The 22,932-nt window shown below is 42.1% G+C and overlaps 1 protein-coding gene across 2 annotated transcripts in view; it reads left to right on the forward strand.

The window, feature by feature from the left end:
• IQCA1 (IQ motif containing with AAA domain 1) overlaps positions 1–22,932 on the forward strand; it is a 143,865-nt gene that overhangs the window by 59,301 nt on the left and 61,632 nt on the right. The window contains exons 7-9 of one of the 2 annotated variants that reach the window (XM_035006796.1): positions 1,960–2,044; positions 11,402–11,530; positions 20,373–20,448. In XM_035006796.1, the coding sequence (XP_034862687.1) occupies positions 1,960–2,044; positions 11,402–11,530; positions 20,373–20,448 (290 nt within the window). The remainder of the gene's footprint in view (positions 1–1,959; positions 2,045–11,401; positions 11,531–20,372; positions 20,449–22,932) is intronic. The other variant, XM_035006797.1, reaches the window with a different exon arrangement.

Below are 22,932 nucleotides of genomic sequence, written 5' to 3' on the forward strand. Positions count from 1 at the left end.
GGATGGATGGATGGATGGATGGATGGATGGATGGATGGATGGATGGAAGGATGGATGGTTGGATGGACGGACAGATGGTTGGATGGATGGGCAGACAGGTGGATGGATAAATGAATGCGTGAGGCCCCCAAAGTAGCTACAATGATGGCAGCTCCATTGACAGAATGGCGTACTTAGTGTGTGATCTCTGTCGTCTTTGTCCCTGCATTTGTCCACACATGCCCCATTGTATTCAGTTCCTTTCAAAGCAAAGCTGAGGAGCTGAGTCATGTTCCTACTGAATGAGCCCACAGGAAAGGTTCAAGAGACCTGAGATATTTTGTCCAGACAATGATGTGACTATTTTTAAATGTTTTCAGAGTAATCCCACGGAAACAATGGGGTCACAGCAGGCAGGCCGTGCTGGCTCCTCAGCATGAACCAGGCAGTGGCCCCAGCTCAGAATCGTCGTGGTCCTCACCATCACGCATCTGCCTAAAAAAAAGTTTCATTTAACAATATCCTTGAGGACACAGTAAAAAATAATTGTATTAAGACTTGACCCTTGACTACACAGCTTTTTAATATTCTATGTGACAAAATCGGGAGTGCAGCCTTGGGCTGCTTGTGGAAATAAGGTGGCCGTTAGGAAGCAAACCTGTGAGGTCGTCTGCCTGCAGCTGAACCAGCCACTTTCCATGGAACGTTTCGAGAAAATGACTGACAAACTTTGGCTTTTGAGAGACATTTTCTCAAAAGTGAACCAAAGGAGCCTGAAAGAAAAGCTCTGACCTAGCAAAAATTAAAATTTTGGCAATCTCATAATCACCTCTGTGAGCCCTGAGAGCTTCCCCATCACTTAAGAGTCTCGGTTTTGAGACTAGTGTAGTTATTGATGAATGTGATTTTGATATGATGGGATGTGTCAAATGTGAGGACAGAATTTCTTCCCAAACTTCAACCAAAACAGCACAATGCGGCAGAATGAATACAGAAGCACGTATGAGCATGCGGCTACCTTCCATCAAACCAGACATTAAAAAGATTTCAAAGATGCAGAACGGGAATGCTCTTCTCCCTATTTTGTTTTGTTTTGTTTTGGAATTATAGTAAAAATGTTATTTATGTGAACATATAATGAGTTTATCATTGTTATTTTTAAGTGAATTTAAAATGTGTATTTTAGAAATTTCCCGGTTTTAATATTTATCACAGTAAATATCAACAGCTATAACTCATATAAACAAAAGCTCCTTGAGATATTAAAAAATTATCAAGAGTATAAAAGGCTCCAAAGTCAAAAGTTTGAGAACCACTGCTGTGGACTCATCTTAAGCACGGTTGTCTCCTCTAATCCTTAGATTCTCCATGTTGGTGGATTCGTGGAACTTAGAAATAGTAACTACACATGCCTCCTGAAATTCCTCAATATTAAGTTGCAAAGTCTGCTTTTTAAAATGTAGAAATTATACGGTGACACAAAAAAATCACTATTTGGAACCCATTCGAAATGGAGCCTTAGCCTCACGGAAACCAAAACTTGCCCGCGTATTTCATGCACTATTACTAAATTTGTCATCCGAACAACTCCATCCTTCTGTTTAGTTTCAAAATCCTGTGTTTATCCTAAGTTTTAAACAGGAAGAAGTGATTTGTGCTTCTGTCTTCATTCCTAACTCAAGCACGGAGTACCTCAATAATAAAAAAAAAAAAAAAAAAAAGAGGGAGAAGAGTACAATCTGTTCTAAAGAGAGGTGTGTCCATCTTGGAGTAACAATTACCTGGAGGAAGCAAACCTCTAGGAACATGGCCGGGTCCTGCTGCTCCTTCGAGGCGCTGTGTCCAGCCGCGAGGGGCAGGAAGCTTCCACCCTAAGAGCACTCCCCCATTTCAGTTACCACGGGCAGAGCCAGCCAGTGGGAAGTATAACAGAGACGACAGAGATCATTCCTACTTGATTTCCCTCTCTTTCTTCCTCAGGAACTTAACCGGCACATTTCCTGAATACCCTAACGTGGAAGAAGGAGGGTCTGCCATTATCTTTTCCAACAAGACCCCACAACAGGTACGGAGATGCTTGAGAAATAAAACACAAATCTATTGTAATCCCATTTCTTTAAACTGTAACCTGAATGGGTTCATAGTGTCATTAGTTTTGGGTTATTCTCCTGCAGATATTTACGTGGAAATATTTCGATGTTTCATCAATTATGTACTTTTTAAAAATTTTTTATTGTTATGTTAATCACCATACATTACATCATTAGTTTCTGATGTAGTGTTCCATGATTATGTACTTTTAAATTTATTTCAAAATGAATTCATTCTTCCTCCTAACCTTTGAAAGAGACGTGACAACACATGGGGCTTACTTTCTTGGTAAATTCTGAGCAGCTTGATTTCAAGGGCCCTTTATGTTCTGGTCCCTGCTTGCCTCTCAGTGTCATCTGCTGTCCCCTCGTCCCCCATCTCCTTCCATGAGCCCCAGTGTCTTTGTGCACGTCATGCTCTCCTCTTATCCCAGGCTGGCCTTCTACCCCTTGTCCCCTGCTTCATTCCTGCTCACCTGTCGAGAGTCAGCTCTTTGCCATACTGATGTTCTTCCACAGAAACATCTCTGTAGACGCTCCAGTGGCATCTGATGAAATTGACTTCTAAGGCTGTTTTCAGAGATGTCTCAATAAACTAGAAATAGGAAAACTGTTCTTAACCTCAGAGTATTAATCATAGAAACCAAGAGAAAATTAGCATCATGCTCAACAGTAGAGCACTAGAAGCATTGCTATTAAAAGTGAAACTCACACTCATATACTCAAGCTGATATACTGGACCACATAAAACTCAAATGGCAAAAAATATCATAATTGGAAGTAAAATCATATGATAAACTGGAGAAAATATTTGCAGCATAGGTGATAATAGCTACCTTTCATACATAAAGGGTTCTTAGGAAATAATAAGAAAAATCTAAACACCTCAGTAGAAAAGAAGGCAAAAATGTTAATTTTTAAAACTTTAAAACTCACTAGCAAAGAAACTCAAATATAAAATAATGTTACTATATCTCTTTTCACCTATAGGATTGGTAAAAATTTTAAATCATAATCATCGCTAGAGTTGGTGAGCATGTGGAGAAAAGTCACTCCCACATATTGTAACTGGATGCATAAATACATAAATTGGCATGACCTTTTTGAGGGACATGGACCAAGTAAACATCAGATGTTTAATGCATATACTCTTTGACCCATAAATGCTATTTAAGGAGTTTACATGAAACAAATAATTAGACAAGTTGCCATAGACCAGAGACAACCAACTTTTGTCATAAGGGACCAAATAATAAATATTTGAGGCTATGGAACACAGATCCTCTGCCACAACGACCCAACTCTTCTATTCCAGCATGAAAGTGGACACAGACCGTAGGTAATGAATGGGCATGGCTGTGTTTCAATAAAGTTTTATTTACAAACTGGGCAGCAGCCCAGATTTGGCCCATGCATATGATTTGCCGACCCCTGCCATAGATGATTGAAACAGCTGTTGGGGGCCACCCCGTTTATAGCACTGACAAAGAGAGCAGGGAACCAGTTAGGGAGCATGAAGCACTACACAACAGTAAAAGCTCTGCTACAAATCAGGGTTTCTCCACCTCAGCACTCCTGACCCCACGGTCAGCCTCCCGTCCCCCCGTGCTCCCCCGAGTGAGCCATCAGGGTCAGAGGGACGTGCTCTTCCCCACCTCCCTGTCAGGAGCTGACACAGCTCCTCAGCCCTCGCTCCAGCCTCTGGCAGACTCCTGTCCTCCTCAGAACTCAGTGAACACATACTATCCACCCTACAGTGTGGCAGTTCATCAAGCCCTGCCTTGAGTGACTGTCCTTTCGACCTGGTGTTATTTCCCTTTGTTACCCTGTGAGGTCTTATTGCTGCAGCTAAATTGTCAGGACCAAGCTGTGTCATGAAAGTCCATGGCCAGGGACTAAATGTGTTTCATGTTAGTTTAGAAAGGTAATAATTACAGGATTAAGCATGTTGGTGCAATGACTACATTGTGTACACAAGAAACATTCGAGAGTAGGGTTAATGTTGGCTAAAAACAGAAGAAGATGAAGATGTCTGGCTAATACATTAAAATAAGACAAAGAAGGCCACAAAGCAGCATGACTTGTAAAGACAGGTGATGGAAGAGTCTAAACAGGGTAGAGGTGATGAAACACTGTCCCCCCACCTGCCAGGTCTGCAGCCTCAGGGGGCTCCTTCCCTATGCGCCTCCCTCCCTGCGCCGATGTAACGATTAGATGAGGTGACTCGTGTAGCGCACCTGCAACAGTACACGTGGAAATCTCGCAGGACATCGTAATAATTGTCACTGAGGGGAGGAGGAGGATGAAGAGACAGACCAAGCATAACCATTATAATGTGTACTTAAAGAGTCAACTTTATATTTGTTAAAAAACAAGCAGTACAAACACTTTCTACAAAGTGAGCATAATCACGTTGATACCAACACTCCCAGAGAAGACCAAATACAAAGAGAATCACAGATTAGTCTTCCTTACAAGTATTAATGCAAAAATTCAAGCTGAAATATTATCATGCCAAAACCAGCAGCACATTAAACAAGCAAAACACCACAATCAAGCGGCATTTATTCCAGAATGCAAGAATGGCTGGGGTTGAGGATGTCTGTGGATACACTGCATCCTGTAAAGAGATCCAAAAGGGAAAACCATAAGTGCATCTCTCTGGATGCTGATGGGGTCTTTTACAAATTCAACATCCATTCTTGATTTTTAAAAATAAAACAAAAAAATTAGAATATAGGGATACTTCTTCAACATGACAAAGTATTTCTTAGTTCAAGATCTAATATTATGCTTAATGAAATTCACTAGAAACAATTCCACCAATGTCATGAAAAATACAAGGATGGCCATTGTCACCGCTGTCCCCTAGGATCTATGAACTCTGTTGGATACAAGAAAGAACGTAGAGATATATGGAACGGAAGAAGCAAAATGATCACTTTTTGCAGGTATGCTCTACACTTAGAAAAGCAAAGAGAATAAATTGAAAACTAAACAGTGTAAGAAGGAAGATGGGGAGTTACAGAGAGCAAAAGCATTGGTATGTACAAACAACGGCCATATAGAAAATACAACAAAACAATCCATTTACAACAGCACCAACAATACAAAGATAAAGCATCCAGGAACAAACGTAATAATAAATGTGTGTTTTGTGTGAAGAAAAGTTTTTAAAAAGTGTGAGGGATACAAATGGAAAGAGGGAAAAGCACACCGTGTTCTTAGGTAGGGATACTCCACATTGTAAATACATCACTTCTCCCAAACATCATTTGCACGTGTGATGTGATCTACACAAAAACACAGATGGCGTTATGTTGGAGGTGGGGCAGGCCACTCCAAAGGTGACCAGCCTGATTCTAAACTTTAGGTGAAAGTAAATAGCCAAGAAAAACCAGTAAAATTCTGAATGTAATTACACAATGTAATGAGAAGGAAGTAGCTATGCAGTATTGGGCCATGCTATTAAGAACCCATCGGCACAGATAAATAACTAGAAAGACACATCAGTGGAAAAGAATAGAAAATCAAGAAATATACCCAAATACATATGCCAATTTAGTACATAATAAAGATGGCATGGCGCCTTTCTTAGGTAAGGGGGAAAATTTAATAAATGGGATTAGAGTAACCAGGTTGTCATCTGAAAGAAAGAAGAAAATTAAATCTCTATTTCTTTATACCTCACCCCAGAATGATTCCAGATGGGTCAAAGATTTAAGTGCCAAACAAAACAAAAACAGAAAAGATCTAGAAGAGGCCAAGGAAGAAATGTTATAACCTCAGAGTGGAAAAGACATTTCTACCTCCATTGCACAACCCAGGGGTCGTGGAAGAAAAAAAATGAAATTTTAAATGATACACACAAAAATTTTCTAACCGGCATGGCAAAACAGACCCCAAGTGAAGTCAAATGACAGATGGCTCAGTAGGATAATTACTTGTAATGAGCACCCCACACAGGAGATCATTTTTCTCATATATAAAGAGCTCCTACAGCTCTATAAAAATAAAGATCAATAACCCAATATTTTAAAAAGCCAAAGGATATGAACAGACATTTCTCGGAAAAGAAAATGTAAATGGGTTTGAAACATAATAAAAGATGTTCAACATATAAAAAGATGATCAACCCCATACGTATAACAGAAACGCAAATTAAAACTACACTGACAGACAAAATTGATAAATTGAACCTCATCAAAATTCAAAACTTTTGCACCTCAAAAGATGCCATCAAGAAAATACAAAGACAAAAACATACTGGGGGAAGATATTTGAAAACGAATACCTGATAAGGGGTTTGTATCCAGGATAAACAAAGAATTCTTGTGTCTCAATAAGAAGACAATTCAATCAAAAAATGGGCAAAAGACTTGAATAGATGGGGTGGCTGGGTGGCTCAGTCGTTAAGCGTCTGCCTTCGGCTCAGGTCATGATCCCAGGGTCCTGGTATCGAGTCCCACATCGGGGTCCCTGCTCGGTGGGAAGTCTGCTTCTCCCTCTCCCTCTGCCTCTGCTTGTGTGCTCTCTCTCTCCTTCTCTTTCAAATAAATAAATAAAATCTTAAAAAAAAAAAAAGACTTGAATAGACAATTCACAAAGGATCATAAATGAATAGTTAATTGGCACATGAAAAGATGCTTGGCATCCTTAGTCTTTAGGGAGATAAAACATAAAACTACAGTGAGACCATTTCATTCCCACTAGGATGGCCATAATCAAGAAGACAGACAGTAAAAAATGTAGAGGGTGTAGAGGAAAAGGAACCCTCCTATGATGCTGGTAGGAATGCAAAATGGCACAGCCATTTTGGGAAACGCTTGTCCCTTTCTTAAAAGTTAAACATAAACGGAGGGGGGGCAGAGCAAGATGGCGGAGGAGTAGGAGACCTGGATTTCGTCTCCTCTCAGGAATTCAGCTGGAGAGGGATCAAACCATCCTGAACACCTACAAACTCAACAGGAGATCGAAGAAAAGAAGAGCAACAACTCTCTCATCAGAAAAGCGACCACTTTCTGGAAGGTAGGACGTGCGGAGAAGTGAATCCGAGGCGATATTCGGGAGGATAGACGGCGGGGGAGGGGCCTCCGTCGGCCGCTTCTGGCAAGTGATAGAGCCGTGGGGCACAAAATCGGAACTTTTAAAAGTCTCCGCTGAGGTGCAGCCACTCTGGAAAACTGTATGGAGGTTCCTCAAAAAGTTGAAAATAGAGCTACCATATGATCCAGCAATTGCACTACTGGGTGTTTACCCCAAAGATACAAATGTAGGGAATCGAAGAGGTACATGCACCCCGATGTTTATAGCAGCAATGTCCACAATAGCCAAACTGTGGAAAGAGCCAAGATGTCCATTGACAGATGAATGGATAAAGAAGATGTGGTATATATATATACAATGGAATGTTATGCAGCCATCAAAAGGAATGAGATCTTGCCATTTGCAATGACGTGGATGGAACTGGAGGGTGTTATGCTGAGCGAAATAAGTCAATCAGAGAAAGACATGTATCATATGACCTCACTGATATGAGGAATTCTTAATCTCAGGAAACAAACTGAGGGTTGCTGGAGTGGGGGGTTGGGTGGGAGGGATGGGGTGGCTGGGTGATAGACACTGGGGAGGGTATGTGCTATGATGAGCGCTGTGAATTGTGCAAGACTGTTGAATCACAGATCTGTACCTCTGAAACAAATAATGCAATATATGTTAAGAAAAAAAAAAAGAAGAAGGTAGCGGGAGGGGAAGAATGAAGGGGGTGAAATCGGAGGGGGAGACGGACCATGAGAGACAATGGACTCTGAAAAACAAACTGAGGGTTCTAGAGGGGAGGGGAGTGGGAGGGTGGGTTAGCCTGGTGATGGGTATTAAAGAGGGCACGTTCTGCATGGAGCACTGGGTGTTACGCACAAACAATGAATCATGGAACACTACATCAAAAACTAATGATGTAATGTATGGTGATTAACATAACAATACAAAAAATTTTTTTTTTAAAAAGTTAAACATAAACGTACCAAATGAGCCAGCAGCCCACTGTTGGTACTCTATCCAAGAGAAATGAGAATGTGTCCACACAAAGAAGTTTGTACATGAATATAGGGGCATTACTCATAATAGTCAAAAATTTGGAACAGCTTAAATATCCATCAACTGGTGACTGGATAGGCAAATGTAGTGCATCAGCGATGGAATATTATTTGGATTTCCTATAAAAAATGAAACACCAATTGGGATATGCTACAACATGGGGAGACTCAAATCCATGATGCAAAGGGAAAGGAACCAGACCTAAGAGACCACATATTATGTGATTCCATTTACAGGAAACATCCAGACAAAGTGAATAGAGGCAGGGAGGCGATTAGAAGAGACCTGGCAAGGAATGAAGGAAAAGGAAAGACTGACAGTGGACATGAGGGGTCACACTGGGGTGATGGAAATGTTCCAAAACTGGCTCATGGTGATGGTTGCCGGACTTGGTAGACGTACTTAAAATGATTGAATCGTACCCTTGGAATGGATGGATGTATACTATGTAAAATATGTCTCAATAAAATTATAATATATTATATTCTTATAAAAGAAAGCAGGTGGTAGGCCAGATTTGGCCTTCAGACACCACAGTTTACCAAAAATATGGTGGCTGACTTAACAGGGCAATCGAGGGCACTCCTCACTTTGGGAGGTTTTGTTATAGCTGAAGCGCGTGAGCAAAATAAATTCACCACTGGCATCTAAAAAAACCCAAAAGAACTACAACGACAGACCATTTCTTCAGCTGTTCAGTTGGCAAACATTAGACACCGTGTCACACTGTGTCAGAGCATATGGGGAAACCAGCGGTCGCCCGCATGGCGGGCAGAGGGGTGAATTGGCACAGCCCAATGGAGGCAGTTTGACAGTATTAAAAATGTACCTACATACCCTTGATCCAGCATTTCTACTTTTAGGAATTTATCTTGCAAATATGCTCATACGCTTGCAAAATTATATTTGTGGGCATTTATGTGTGCAGCATTATTAGTAACAGCAGACAATTGGAAACAACCTAATTCCATTGGTAGGAGAACGGCCAGATCATCCACAGCACACCCATACAAACAGAACAGGGAAGCTCTTTATGTACTGCTAAGAAAGCCAGGGACATTAGTCGGAGGAAAATGCACAACAAGGGCAGCGCGTATGAGACACTGACATTGGAATAAAATGGCCCATCTATGTTTAATTGTGTATCTGTGTGTACACGTGTACATATTAGTTACTTTGGAAGATTTTGCTAGAGTTGAAAATCAAGAGCAAAGCAAATTCAACATCGGCTTAAAAAAGAGACAAACTTCCAATCACACACCATTTTCAAGCGTGTGGCTGGCGAACATAACACAGCGGTGTGTGTGTGTGTGTATGTGTGTGTGTACGTAGGTGTATTTGCATATAGCTATATAAAATGTCTCTGGAAGCATCTCCAAGGTATTGGGGCTGCTTTAGAAAGCGGATCTTGCTGGCTGGCTCACAGCATAAGAATGGAACATTTCATGACTTGAACTTTTGTAAGTTTTGAATTGTGGGCCACGTGAACGTATTTATCAAAGTATTAAATAAATTAAGTAAGGATATAGAGGAAATAAATAGTACAATGGAGAAGGATTTACAAGATACGCTGAATTGTATGTTCCACAAATAAGGATTCCTCCTTTTTGTAGCTGCTCACAGTTTATACATCAGGTCATTTTTTAAAAATTGTTGGTACATTTCTGAAAGCTTACAAACTTCCAAGGACCAAAAAAAAAATGCTCATGTTTCCTAAGTGCTTCAAACATAAAATCCTGAGCAACCACGATTTAGCTCTATGCGTTGAAGTGAACCTGATCCCCAAGGAAAACATTGCCACTTGGACAAGGGACTTTTAATTCCATCTAGAGACACGTTTTTTATTACCAAATAATGTGCACAACACATACATCACCTCTTATGCTCGCCAGCACCCTTTTCCTGAGCCTCATCATACCGAGAGCTTCACGGGAGCCTAGGGGATGGGTTGGCCTGCGGATAGTGGGAAGAGGGCACGTGACTAATGGCTATAGTGGTGGTGTTTTTTTCAAGTCCAGATGAGACCAGAATATCCTACTTTGTTCACAGTAAAGCTGTCTGTTATACTTTTAAAAGTGTGAACTAAACTCCTAAGAACAACATAGGTAGAAATATCAAAATATAATACTAGAAAATAAACTTCAGCACTTTAGTAAATCACTAATAAGGCATAAACAAGTAGACTGGATCCCAGGAGGATGGTTTGGTAGAACATAGTAGACGTGCAATGATACTAGCCCTTTGGTTTAATTGCATACCATGCTCTCCAGAGGTAACCACTGTACTGAATTTGATGTTTGTCATTCCCTCATATTTCTGTGTACTTTGACTACATATGTATATATCCTGAAACCGTAGCGTGTTATTTTTTTATTTAACCATATGCATTTTGTACAATAGAATAAATTTACATATGTTGTTCCACATCTTGCCTCTTTTCTTTCTCTGTTGTGAAATTCATCCCGGTTAGCGCCTGTTTGAATCCCACCTCAGCACTCAGCAGCTGTATGTCCTTGGCCACGAGACTGAACTCTTTGTGCCCTGTTCTCTTATCAATAAAACGGGCTGGTAACAGCTCGCATCCCTAGGCTGCATTTAGCAGTAAATGAGTTCATCTTTGTGCAGCTCTTAGAACCATGCTTGGTTTATCGTAAGTCCAATGGATGGAAATACTGACTTGATTTTAGAAAATGAAACTAGGAAACTAGGTCCCAGAGCTGGTATGCCACTTACCTCGGTCACATGACCAGTGATGTGACCTAGGGTCTACAGCTTCATATCTCCCAGAAGTCTCTCTCTGCCACAGCAAGTGGGAGCTCAGCAAATACCTGCTGTATAGAACAGATTATATGGGGTTTTTTTACTGAAGAGGTGTGGGCGGGCCTGGCACCCTGGCTGTGGCAGAGACACTGAGGAAGCCATGACCTCCCTCATGTTCATGGCAGCCCTGGGGGCCAGAGCAGCTCTGAACTGGGGGGGGTGGGGGGACTGAGTTCAGAAATGTCCAACTTCCCTCTCATCTGCCCCCTGAGGTCCGACTGCTGCCTCACCGATGAATCCAACCAGGGGCAGGCGGCAGCCGGTGGTGTCCCCACGAGGGTCGACCTCAGACCCAGAGCAGGACAAGGAGGGAGCGGGCACTGATCAGCACAAATACTTCCTCCAGACAGGTAAAACAGTCCTCATCTTGATCGGGCTCCATGAAAGCGCGATGCTTATTTTGTGTTTCTTGCCAGGTTACTGAGGATATTATTGCAAACCAAGAAGAAGAGGAGAAAAACAAAAAGAAGAATAAGAAGAAGGCCACGACATCCAAGAAACCTAAAAAAGAAAAGGAAAAGAAAGGCACAAAAGAAAAAAACAAGGTAAGGAATTTGGAATTTTAAAAGAAATTTTCTTTTAAGTGGCTTCTTTGCTTTGAATCAGTGGCATGATCTCAACTCTCCTGAGATCGCACTCATTCGTTTCCTAGGAAACCGTTCTACCAGCTGTTTTTCAATATTTTTTTATGTTGCTCGATCACCGGTCATCATCCTCTCTATGATTTATAATAAAGACCTATTAGGATAAAGGTGGTTTTAATGACTTCGATACTTTATGTGTTATTCACATATGTGATAGCTTTGACTTTTTATTCCTCAAAATAAATGATCCCCCTCGTCTTTCCTCAAGGTAGAGACCAGGTGACCACTGCAAAGTCAAAATAATAACTACTTTAACCGAAGTGAGTTTGTTCAAATTTTTCACTTCATGTTGACTTATTGGATATATTTTATTGGAAGTTTTTGTTTCTTACTACCCAAAGGAAATCCGAATTCAAATAGTGTCACTTTGGGCCAGGCCTCCCCTTGTGCAGTGGGGGAGGAGGGGCGGCTATCCTAGGGCAGAAACTGGAGGGGTCTTCACCCTCGAGCATGTGGAGAGGTGCACTCCCAGGACAGCATTCTCTCAGCAGAAACTCCATCTATGGGAGATGGAGCTCGGACTGGAAGCTGGAATCATCCTAAAGCATGATTATGTTTAAAGAAGCATGTCTGCACAGACAGATCCTCCTTCACAGCTGACCAAAACTCTGATCTGAATTGACTCAGGAGAATGGATCCTTAAGGGTTATGATCCATCTGTGACTCTGTCCAGAGACAGAGACCCAGCTCTTGCTCAGGCAGCAGTGGTCACATTCCTCATGTTCCGGGAGGTGGGTTCGGGAGAGAAATGGGACAGGCTGCATCATCAAGGACAAGTGATTGGACCAAGGAGTCAGAAATTGTGAGCAGGGGAGAAAGGAGGATGGTGGATATACAATGACAGTACCCAAACTCCAGAACTCTCTCCAAAAGTCTCAATTTTTCCCCCTTGAGAATGATATTCACTGTAGGCTTTTCATAGATGGCTTTTATGACATTGAGGTATGTACCCTCTATCCCTACACTGTGAAGAGTTTTAATCAAGAAAGGATGCTGTATTTTGTCAAATGCTTTTTTCTGCATTGAGAGGATCATATTGTTCTTGTCCTTTCTTTTATTAATGGGATGTATCACATTGATTGGTCTGCGAATATTGAACCCTCCTTGTAGCCCAGGAATAAATCCCACATGGTCATGGTGAATAATCCTTCTAATGTACTGTTGGATCCTGTTGGCCAGTATCTTGGTGAGAATTTTGGCATCCATGTTTATCAGGGATATTGGTCTGTAATTCTCCTTTTTGGTGGGGTCTTTGTCTGGTTTTGGGATCAAGGTAATGCTGGCCTCATAGAACTAGTTTGGAAGTTTTCCTTCCATTTCTACTTTTTGAAATAGCTTCAGAAGAATAGGTATCAGTTCTTCTTTAAATGTTTGGTAGAATTCCCCTGGGAAGCCATCCAGCCCTGGACTCTTCTTGTTTGTTGATTACTGCTTCAATTTCCTTGCTGGTTATGGGTCTGTTCAGGTTTTCTGTTTTTTCCTCTTTCAGTTTTGGTGGTTTACAAGTTTCTAGGAATGCATCCATTTCTTCTAGATTGCCTAATTTGTTGGCATATAGTTGCTCATAATATGTTCTTAAAATTGTTTGTATTTGCTTGGTGTTGGTCGTGATTTCTCCTCTTTCATTCATGATTTTATTAATTTGGGTCCTTTCTCTTTTGTTTTTGGTAAGTCTGGCTGGAGGTTTATTGATCTTGTTAATTTCAAAGAAACAGCTTCTAGTTTCATTGATCTGTTCTACTGTTCTACTGTTCTTTTAGTTTCTATTTCATTGATTTCTGCTCTGATCTTTATTATTTCTCTTCTCCTGCTGGGTTTAGGCTTTATTTGCTGTTCTTTCTCCAGCTCCTATAGGTGTAAGGTTAGTTTGTGTATTTGAGACTTTTTTCTAATTTTTTGAGAAAGGCTCGTATTGCTATGTACTTCCCTCTTAGGGCCACCTTTGCTGCATCCCAATGGTTTTGAGCAGTTGTGTTTTCATTTTCATTTGTTTCCAAGAATTTTTTAATTCTTCTTTAATTTCCTGGTTGATCCATTCATTCTTTAGTAGGATGCTCTTTATCTTCCAAGTATTTGAGTTCCTTCCAAATTTCCCCTTGTGATTGAGTTCAAGTTTCAAAGCACTGTGGTCTAAAAATATGCAGGGAATAATCCCAATCTTTTGGTACTGGTTGAGACCTAATTTGTGACCCAGTATGTGATCTATTCTGGACAATGTTCCATGAGCACTCGAGAAGAATGTGTATTCTGTTGCTTTAGGATGCAATGCCCTCATATATATCTGTGAAGTCCATCTGGTCCAGTGTGTCATTCAAAGCCCTTGTTTTCTTGTTGATCTTCTGCTTAGATGATCTATCCATTGCTGTGAGTGAGGTGTTAAAGTCCCCTATTATTATTGTATTATTATCAATATGTTTCTTTAATTTTGTTATTAATTGGTTTATATATTTGGCTGCTCCCAAGTTTGGAGCATAAATATTTATAATTGTTAGATCTTGTTGGATAGACCCTTTAAGTATGATATAGTGTCCCTCTTCATCCCTTACTAAAGTCTTTGGTTTAAAATCTAATTTTCTGATATAAGGGTTGTTACCCCAGCTTTCTTTTGATGTCCGTTAACATGATAAATGGTTCTCCACCCCCTCACTTTCAATCTGGAGGTGTCTTTGGGTCTAAAATGAGTCTCTTGTCCATCGATAGATGAATGGATAAAGAAGATGTGGTATATATATACAATGGACTATTACTCAGCCATCAGAAAGGATGAATACTTACCATTTACATCGATGTGGATGGAACTAGAGGGTATTATGCTAAGCGAAATAAGTCAATCAGAGAAAGACAATTATCATGTGGTTTCACTTATATGTGGAAAATAAGAAACAGCACAGAGGATCATAGAGGAAGGGAGGGAAAACTGAATGGGAAATCAACAGAGAAGGAGAAAAACCATGAGAGATTCTTAACTCTAGGAAACAAACTCAGGGTTGCTGGAGGGGAGGTGGGTGGGGGGATGGGGTCACTGGGTGATGGACTTTAAGGAGGGCATGTGATGTGATGAGCACTGGGTGTTATATGCAAGTGATGAACTATTGAACTCTATATCTGAAACATGATATACTATAGGTTGGCTAATTGAATTTAAATTTTAAAAAATACCCAAACTCCACATAAATGCAACATTTGTATTTATGAAAGCCGACATTTTGTGATGAAAGCCAACATTTTATTAAAAATCCCTTGCATGATTGCAGCCACCCAGCTGGAGGCAATTGCCCCTTTTTCAAGGCTCATCTCCCACACAATGATCAGCAGAAATCTTCCAACTGCACCCCCCCCCATCTGTCTTTGTCCTTCTCCTTAACCATGTTTCATTGCTGAGAACAAAAGAAGAGAAATCTCTTCCTGCTCACTCTGGGCACAACCCATTCCACTGTAGTCCCCAGCTCAGTCCCCAGCTACCCGGTATGTTGTGTTGACCCCTCACCTAATTCCCACCTTGGAATTATTCCGGGTCTAAAGGAGCTGCTCCATGCAAAGTCCCACCACCCACCCCAGGCAGCTGCATTCAGGGAGAGCCATGTTCAGGTACACAGACCCAGCCCCCTCACTGGGACATTTCTGAAGGGTTCTCCTAGCTCCTGGGCTCTCTGTGGGGTCAGCTGACAGCTCACATCCAATTGCATCACAGCTCAGTTACATTAGCTTCTCTGTCCAGTGCTGCTTCTCTCCCTCCATCCTTGTGGGTGGTGTTCCCAGTAAACCACCTGCATGGCCTCCATCTAAATGTTTCCAGGGAACCCAACCCACAAGGCCACCAGTTGCCCTACTGCTCTGCTTGTGCCCCAAAACTTCTAACTTGTTGCTGAAAAAAATAAGAAGAGAGCTTACTTGGTAGTTAATTTTTAAAGACCTCCTCTCATTCTGCAAGATAATTTTGAAGCCGTGCCTAAGAATAAGGACAATTGGAAGAATTTCAATTTTATTCTAAGCATTCTCTTCCTCTAAATATGCATTAGGGAGTTTGACACTTGCGAATTAAAAATTCACTGTTAATGAAGCTTGTTCCATAAAAAATCTTAAATTATCAGCTATACAATCTGGTCTTTATTGAGTGAAGGTATTTTATTAACTAGCTATTAAGGAGTCATTTAATGATGAACAGTTAGGGACAAAAAGAAAGTTTGAGTATATCAGTACTTATGAAGTAGTTGCAAAGGAAGGGCAAAATCCTTCAGAGTTACTTAGAACTGAATTTTTTCATGAAAAGTACAGGTCTACACAGTGACAACATGATCATAAATGGTACTCGCTATTGAAATTGATATATTTATATTATATTGCTACTCATCTTTGAGGTCAGATTACCTTTTTAAAAGTCTTATTCTAGAATCAATCCCAAGGCTTCTAGAAGCATTCCTGAGACAAGCTATCAAATCTTTGTATGAGAATTGATATTTTGACCTGTAGAAAAAGGCATCTATTATTCATCCTGGTTAAAGGGTAAGGCAGGGGAGAGAAGAAACTAGTTTTGTTTAGCTTACATAACTGACTCACCCCTAACGTTGTTTCACAATGGCACAGCTCTGGGATTATCCTTCAGGTATTTTTATAAACTTGGTCATTTCTCGATTGCTAGTCCATATATAGTCAGAACACTTGGGAAAGACCTCATATTAAAAACAAAAAACTGAGGATAGTCTGAATATTTCCACTCACCTCCATAAATGGAAAATAGACTCTTGTCAAAATATCACAGGAGCACAAGCTTCGTCAGTCCACGAGATGGCTACAGATGAGCATAAGTGGCCACAGAGGGGCTGTTGACAGGGGTTTGGTGGTGCGTGGATCAGAAGACTGGATGGGGACCAGGGACTCCAGGCAGGATTCCAGGCAATCGCTAAGCCCGAGAACCAGAGGACAACTTCAGAGCAGGGACAACAGACACCAGGGAGGGTGTCTGATGTGAGGCTGGGAAAGCTTGGAGCAGCCATGCATGGGGCAGAACCTTCTGGAGAAGACGAGAGTCATCCTGGGGGTAGTGACCTGAGCAGACTTGAGCTGTGTGAGTTGTAATCTAAGGTTTGTGGTTTGTGGTTTGTGGCCGTGGTTGGGATGGCCTGTGGGTGAGGAAGTGACTGAGACAGGGAGATACTTCGGTCCAGGCTGGGAGCACCACGAGACAGGAAGAAGGGTCAGTGCAAGCCCAGGTCCCACCCAAGGACAAGTGTGGGCCAGGAGTCAGAGCCCCTCAGAAGTTTGCATCCATGCACCTGGGAGGATGCATTTAAAGCCAAACGTCATTCACAGGGTCGAGATCAGAGCAAGTGAGTTCCGTTGACCTGGTTGATTTTTTTCTGAAAATAACGAAGAAGGGAAGGTACGTCCAGCTGGTGGTACAAAGATCTGGGCTCATAATCAGCAGTAGAGTAACACCCTTCCCAAGCTCACAAAGACCCACAGTCACCTTTTTATGACCGCTTCCCTTCCCACCTCAACCCCTTCCTGGGGTCACCTCCATCTGCATAAATGTGTCTCAGAGTGACGTACCCAAAACATCTCTCCCCTGACCCTAGTGCCACAGGAGAGGGCTCCCCTTAGACACTTTGTTATTCTGGACTCTGAGGATTAATGAGTGTCCCTGTAGAGTCTTTTTTTTTTTTGTAGAGTCTTAAGACTTTTGAACCTGGAGGTGAATGGAAGGAAGTTTAAGAGTGAGAACTTATAGGTTTCAGTGTCCCTGCTCGGATTTCCAATTTACTGTGGGGCGGGTGGCATGAGAAAAGAGAGGGTCTCTGTAATTGTGCACAGCAACATTGTAAAGTAAAATAACTGTGGGGGCACCTGGGTGGCTCAGTCAGTTGGGCATCTGACTCTTGATTTCAGCTCAGGTCATGATCTCAAGGTCGTAAGATTGAGCCCCACATCGGGCTCTGCACTCAGCAGGAAGTCTGCTTAAGTTCCTCTCTCTCCCTCTCCCTGTCCCCCTTCCCCCCCCAACTTGAATGTGTGTGCTCTCTCTAAAAAAAATTAAAATAAAATAAAATAACTGTGGCTGGTAATCTTACATTCATTTGATCATTTCATCAAAAAAACTTTGCAAACAATTTAACATTTTAAGCATGAAATTTTTCAGTTTTGTATCTGGACCCATCCAGAGATCCCCTATACTGAGATGCTGAAGAACAGAAGCAAAGAGATTGGTCTAGGGGTTTTCACCTTTACCAGAGCTAGTAAAGGGAAAACATAAAAGCCCATAAACACATAAAATTCAAAGATGGGCTTTCAAGAATTAAGCTTTTCATCCCCTAGACAAGAAAAGGAACGTCTATCTTGTACCTTATACAAAAATTAACTTAACGTGGATCATGGACTCACATGTAAAACTGTAAAACCTTTAGGTAAAAAGAGGGGGAAAAATCTTCAGGATCTAGGGCTCTGCACACAGTTCTTAGACTTGAAACCAAAAGTATCCATAAAAGGAAAGATTGATAAATTGGACTTCATCACAGTAAAAAATTTTTACTCTGGGAAGAGGATGAAAAGACAAGATAATGTTTGCAAGCTATAGATCTAGCTAAGAAAGTGCATCTAGAATATATAAAGAATTCTCAAAATTCAACAGTAAAAAAGTTCTTTCTTTTGGGTCTTTGGTTTGCAAACCATCTCTGAAAGTGTTAAGGATTGGCGGTAAGGAGATCCCTGTTAAGAATAAGTGATGGAAGGGAATGCTAGTGTCAGGAGGACATTCCTGAAAACCAATAGCCATCTTTGCAAATATGTTTTCAGTATCAAAATTACACCATTTACCTGACAGGTCGGCTGTGTGGATGTCACGTTGGCTTTAGGAGCCAGAAAAGGAGCGCTAGAAATCCATCCTCACAACTTTTTCCTCTTTGTTATTTTTCAATCCATATGTTAAACCATTTGGAACTATTTTAAATGGATTTTACCTGTCTGGAACACACGATCATGTGAATACTTAAGAGTCTTCTCTATATTCACCAAACTTTGTGCTAAATCCTGGGAAGAGCCTGGCACCCACATACAGCATCATTAGCTTTAAAAGCTTCTGTTTGTCTGTGGGGCCACCCAGCCTTTCTGTGACCCCAGCGCCCCTTCTCCAACCACCTGGCGCAAGGAGGTGCTCCATACTGAACCACTGAGCCAACCACGTTCTTATATTATTTTAGAGGATTTCAAACGAAATTCTGTACTACTTCACAAAGATGGAGATGTGAGTGTTGTGAATTCCCGGAGGCTGTTATCAGGAATAAGGATGTCATCTTGGAAACGTCCGTATTGAGCATATTCTGTGTTCATTGAAGGGCAGCGAGAGAGGAAGATAAGAGGAAGTGAGCAGCTGCCGAGCTCCAGAGGAGACAGGCATCCTTAACCTCAAGGAACAGAGACCCCAAGGATAGACTCCCTGAAATTGTATGTAAACGTTTACATGAAAATGCATTCCTTAAGAAGGAGTGTGAGTTTTCTTCACATTTCCTTCTACCTCAACCACTCAAAAACCACTGCTTCCAGAAAGGAACAGTGGTCTAAATCCCGAAAAGGCATGAATAACTTTGATTCTTAATCTCAATGGAACTGAGAGAAAAGTGTGGGCAGAAAAGTAAAGTGACATTCTAAATGCAAGTTTGAAAATAGAGGATGCTTAATTTTTTTTTTTTTTTTTTTGCAATGAGCTATCACATTATTTTGGTGCATTTTTTAAAAAAATGTGGTTAATAGTAATGAGAGCTCCTGGGTTGATTTTCACTTCTAGATCTAGAATTGGAGTATAATTTCACTCCTAGTTGAGTGGAAAATAATCAGCCTCTTTCAAATCACAGTAACCCCTCCCCCAACCTGGAAGACACAGACCCTAAGGGAACAATCAGATTATCTGAAAGCCACTGAGTGACCAATCTGACATTTGAACCTATATGTTCAGAGGTATTTGCCAAATGCCCACACTTTAAAAATGTAACAGAGGTGGTCCTATTTGCACTTTGCCACGTGCCCATTCATGTGAAGGATCCCCGGTTGTCCTGTGCTGGGATTCTCGGACTCTCACTGACCAGGCTTTGGGACCCCCTCCTATTACGTCACACTCCCTTCCCCACTCCACTCCAGAATTGGGTGCCAGGAACTATAAGCAAATCCTACGCAGTACGGAGAGAGTCTTTTTCATCTGGAAGAATCCAGAACAGCTTCACAGAAAAGGACATACTCACCTCAGACCAAAGAGCAAATTTCCACAAAAGAAGATGGGAAAATGGAATTCTGATGAGAAACAAGATGGGCACCTCCACCTCCCCTCCAGCCTTTCCTTACTTTGCAGCCAGCTTGATGTCCCTATAAGCGGCTGGAGGAAGGTGGGAAGACTCAGGCTGGGAATCAACTTTCAGAGCAAAGAAGGAACCAGAACATCAGACAACAGGACCAAACTCAGGGCGTGGGGTACCCCGGGAGAGGTGACTGAAACAGGGGCACCTCAGTGAGCCTGCAGGCGGAGCTAAGTTTCTAGAACCATCCATGCCCTGGTTGGTGGACGCAACATGCCCTGCTCAGACTGGCCAGCAGAGAAACTGCCCAGGTGGGTGGGCAAGGGGTCGGACCTTCGCTCATAAACCAAGAAAGAGCCTGTGTGCCTTACCTTAGTCCAATCATCAGGATGTGTGTGCCTTGTACTGTCTAGTCGGGACAAAGTAGCCCTGTAATTAACAGAAGTATCATTCTTCTTTAACAGGAAGAAGATGAGGGCTGGAAAATGTCACCAAGTGTCTTCCTTTCTATGATGGAGGAAGGAAATAACGTGTACAAAGGTTGGTTTAGGAGAATATGCGGGGCAACTGGGAGTTACCCGGTCCGCCCAGCACGACCCCTGGCCCTAGCACCCAGCCTGTGTGGGGAAGAATTAGGCGCTCAGTCGGGAGAGGCTGAAAACATGCAGCTCATAGCCCGGACTTCCTGTCCATCTCTATTTTAAAATTCCTTTGAGTCGCCTAAAGGCATAGGATCGGTAAAAAGAGCCAGGTATGAATAGTACGAGAACACAATCGAAACCTCCATTCTGTTTTCGAACCCGTAGGACTTCACCTGAGCATTCTCTTGCTGGGAATGAAAGGGATTGTCCTGGATTGTTTAAATTAATAAAATCAATACCAGATGTACAATAAAATGTTTTAATCCTGTAAGACCAAGACAGATGCCCGCAGACCGACACATAATTCTTTTGTCCATTGTTCAGCATAATTAGCATAGTAGCTAGAATCTGAGGGGAGCTGTAAGTGTAGGAATTGGTCTTTCTCACATTCCTATTACAATTTACTGGAACAATTATCCAGCTCCTTTGGCTCCACTCCACCCTCAGGATGAATCCCAACACAGGATGACCTGCCACGATGACCCCGCTCATTGGTGCTTTTTGGTAATTCCTAAAAACTGCAACAAGGATGTGAAGTAGAATATTTCCAAACGTCAGTCATGCATGTGCTTTCTCCCTAATTCTGGTCTTATCTGGACAGCACTGGTACTATTAATTACTTAACATATTTTTTCACAGACTCGTGGTTTTTATCCCCAATAAATTGAGCCTCATCCTCAGCAGCAATATCAACGACATTTCAGGTTTGAGATGCTCGTTGTATAAAATAAAAACGTCTGTGCACCACCTGAACTTCTTTCACTTTCCACTAATGGTGAGGGTCCCACCCTGCACACGATGCTGAACGAGGGGGTAGGGGACAGGGGACATCAGCAGGATTTGGCAGCTGTTTTAATTGGGGAGGAAGGAAGTCGAAGCAGTAGCCTCACGTTATTAGATACCCAAGGCACACAAGCCTTTGTGTTTTCCATGCTCGTCTCATTTGATCTTCAGAACAACCGGGAGAAGAAACACAACTATCCCCCTATCAGCAGGTAGTATTAGAGCACATGCTGCCACTCCAGTTTGAGAAGTCAAATCGGTTTTTTTAACATTTTATTTAAATTCAAGTTAGTTAGCATACAGTGTATTATTAATTTCAGGGATAGAGGTCAGTGATTCATCAGTTTCGTGTAACACCCAGCGCTCATTCCATCATGTGCCCTCCTTCATGTCCATCACCCAGTGACCCCCAACCCCCTCATCCACCTCCCCTCCAGCAACCCTCAGTTTATTGCCTATGGTTAAGAGGCTCTTATGGTTTGCCTCCCTCTCTGGTTTCATCTTATTTTATTTTCCTTTCCCTTCCCCTACGATCCTCTGTTTTGTTTCTTAAATTCCACATATGAGTGAGATCATATGGTATTTGTCTTTCTCTAACTGACTTATTTCACTTAGCATAATACCCTCTAGTTCCATCCACACTATTGCAAATGGCAAGATCTCATTCCTTTTGATGGCGGAGTAATATTCCATTGTATATATACACCACATCTTCTTTACCCATTCACTGGCAATGGAATCTGGGCTCTTTCCACAGTTTGGCTATTGTGGACATTGCTGCTATAAACATTGGGGTGCATGTTCCCTCAAATCACTACAAACCAGACACATTCACTCACTTACATATTCACTCAACAACCACTGTGTCCAATGTGCAAGGCTACCGTGAAGATACAAAGATGGCACGCACCATCAACCTACAACATACTCGGGGTGGTGAGGTGGATGAGGTGGGAACAGGGACACAAGCTGAGTGGCTTGTGCGAATTAGGCTGGCAGCAACAACATCCAAGGCCCAGCTAGGAACCGCACGCATCCCAAGGCAGGGTCACTGGCGTGCAGTGGATGCCACCGGAACTCAGGTGTGTCTGCAACAGGAGGTGCCCTTGTTCACATGCTACTTTGTGCCCCATTGCTTTTGCTCTTTACAGCCACCCTCATGTTCATATTCTACACATCTGTCACCAACCTCCACGGTCGTTGTTTGCACCTCTGAACAGATCAGGTCATTGGCCAGTTCATGTTCTGCTGAAGTCCTCCCTCGGGCAAGTTTTCCTCAGCATGTGGAAGGCCTGGCTGCCTTCTCCTCGGAAATAACTATCAGGAGAGAGTAAGGGGAAAGACAGGTCGGTGAGAGACAGCCAAGCCCTCCTCTGCCATAACAGGGAGTCAGGGGCTCCTGTCTCAAACTCATAAATCAAGAAGGAGCAGTGTGACCACATGACAAGCATATGACAACAGAAACACAGATCCAAGAGCTCTCAGGAAGCTAGACCACCTCACACCCGCCTCACACCCGCCTCACTCCTGCCTCACTCCCGCCTCACACCCGCCTCACACCCACCTCACACCCGTCTCTCGTGGGCTCTGTGCTCTTCCG

This window comes from Mirounga leonina, unplaced genomic scaffold, assembly GCF_011800145.1.
Source record: "Mirounga leonina isolate KUSES-001 unplaced genomic scaffold, KU_Mleo_1.0 Mir_151, whole genome shotgun sequence".
Lineage (NCBI taxonomy): Eukaryota > Metazoa > Chordata > Mammalia > Carnivora > Phocidae > Mirounga > Mirounga leonina.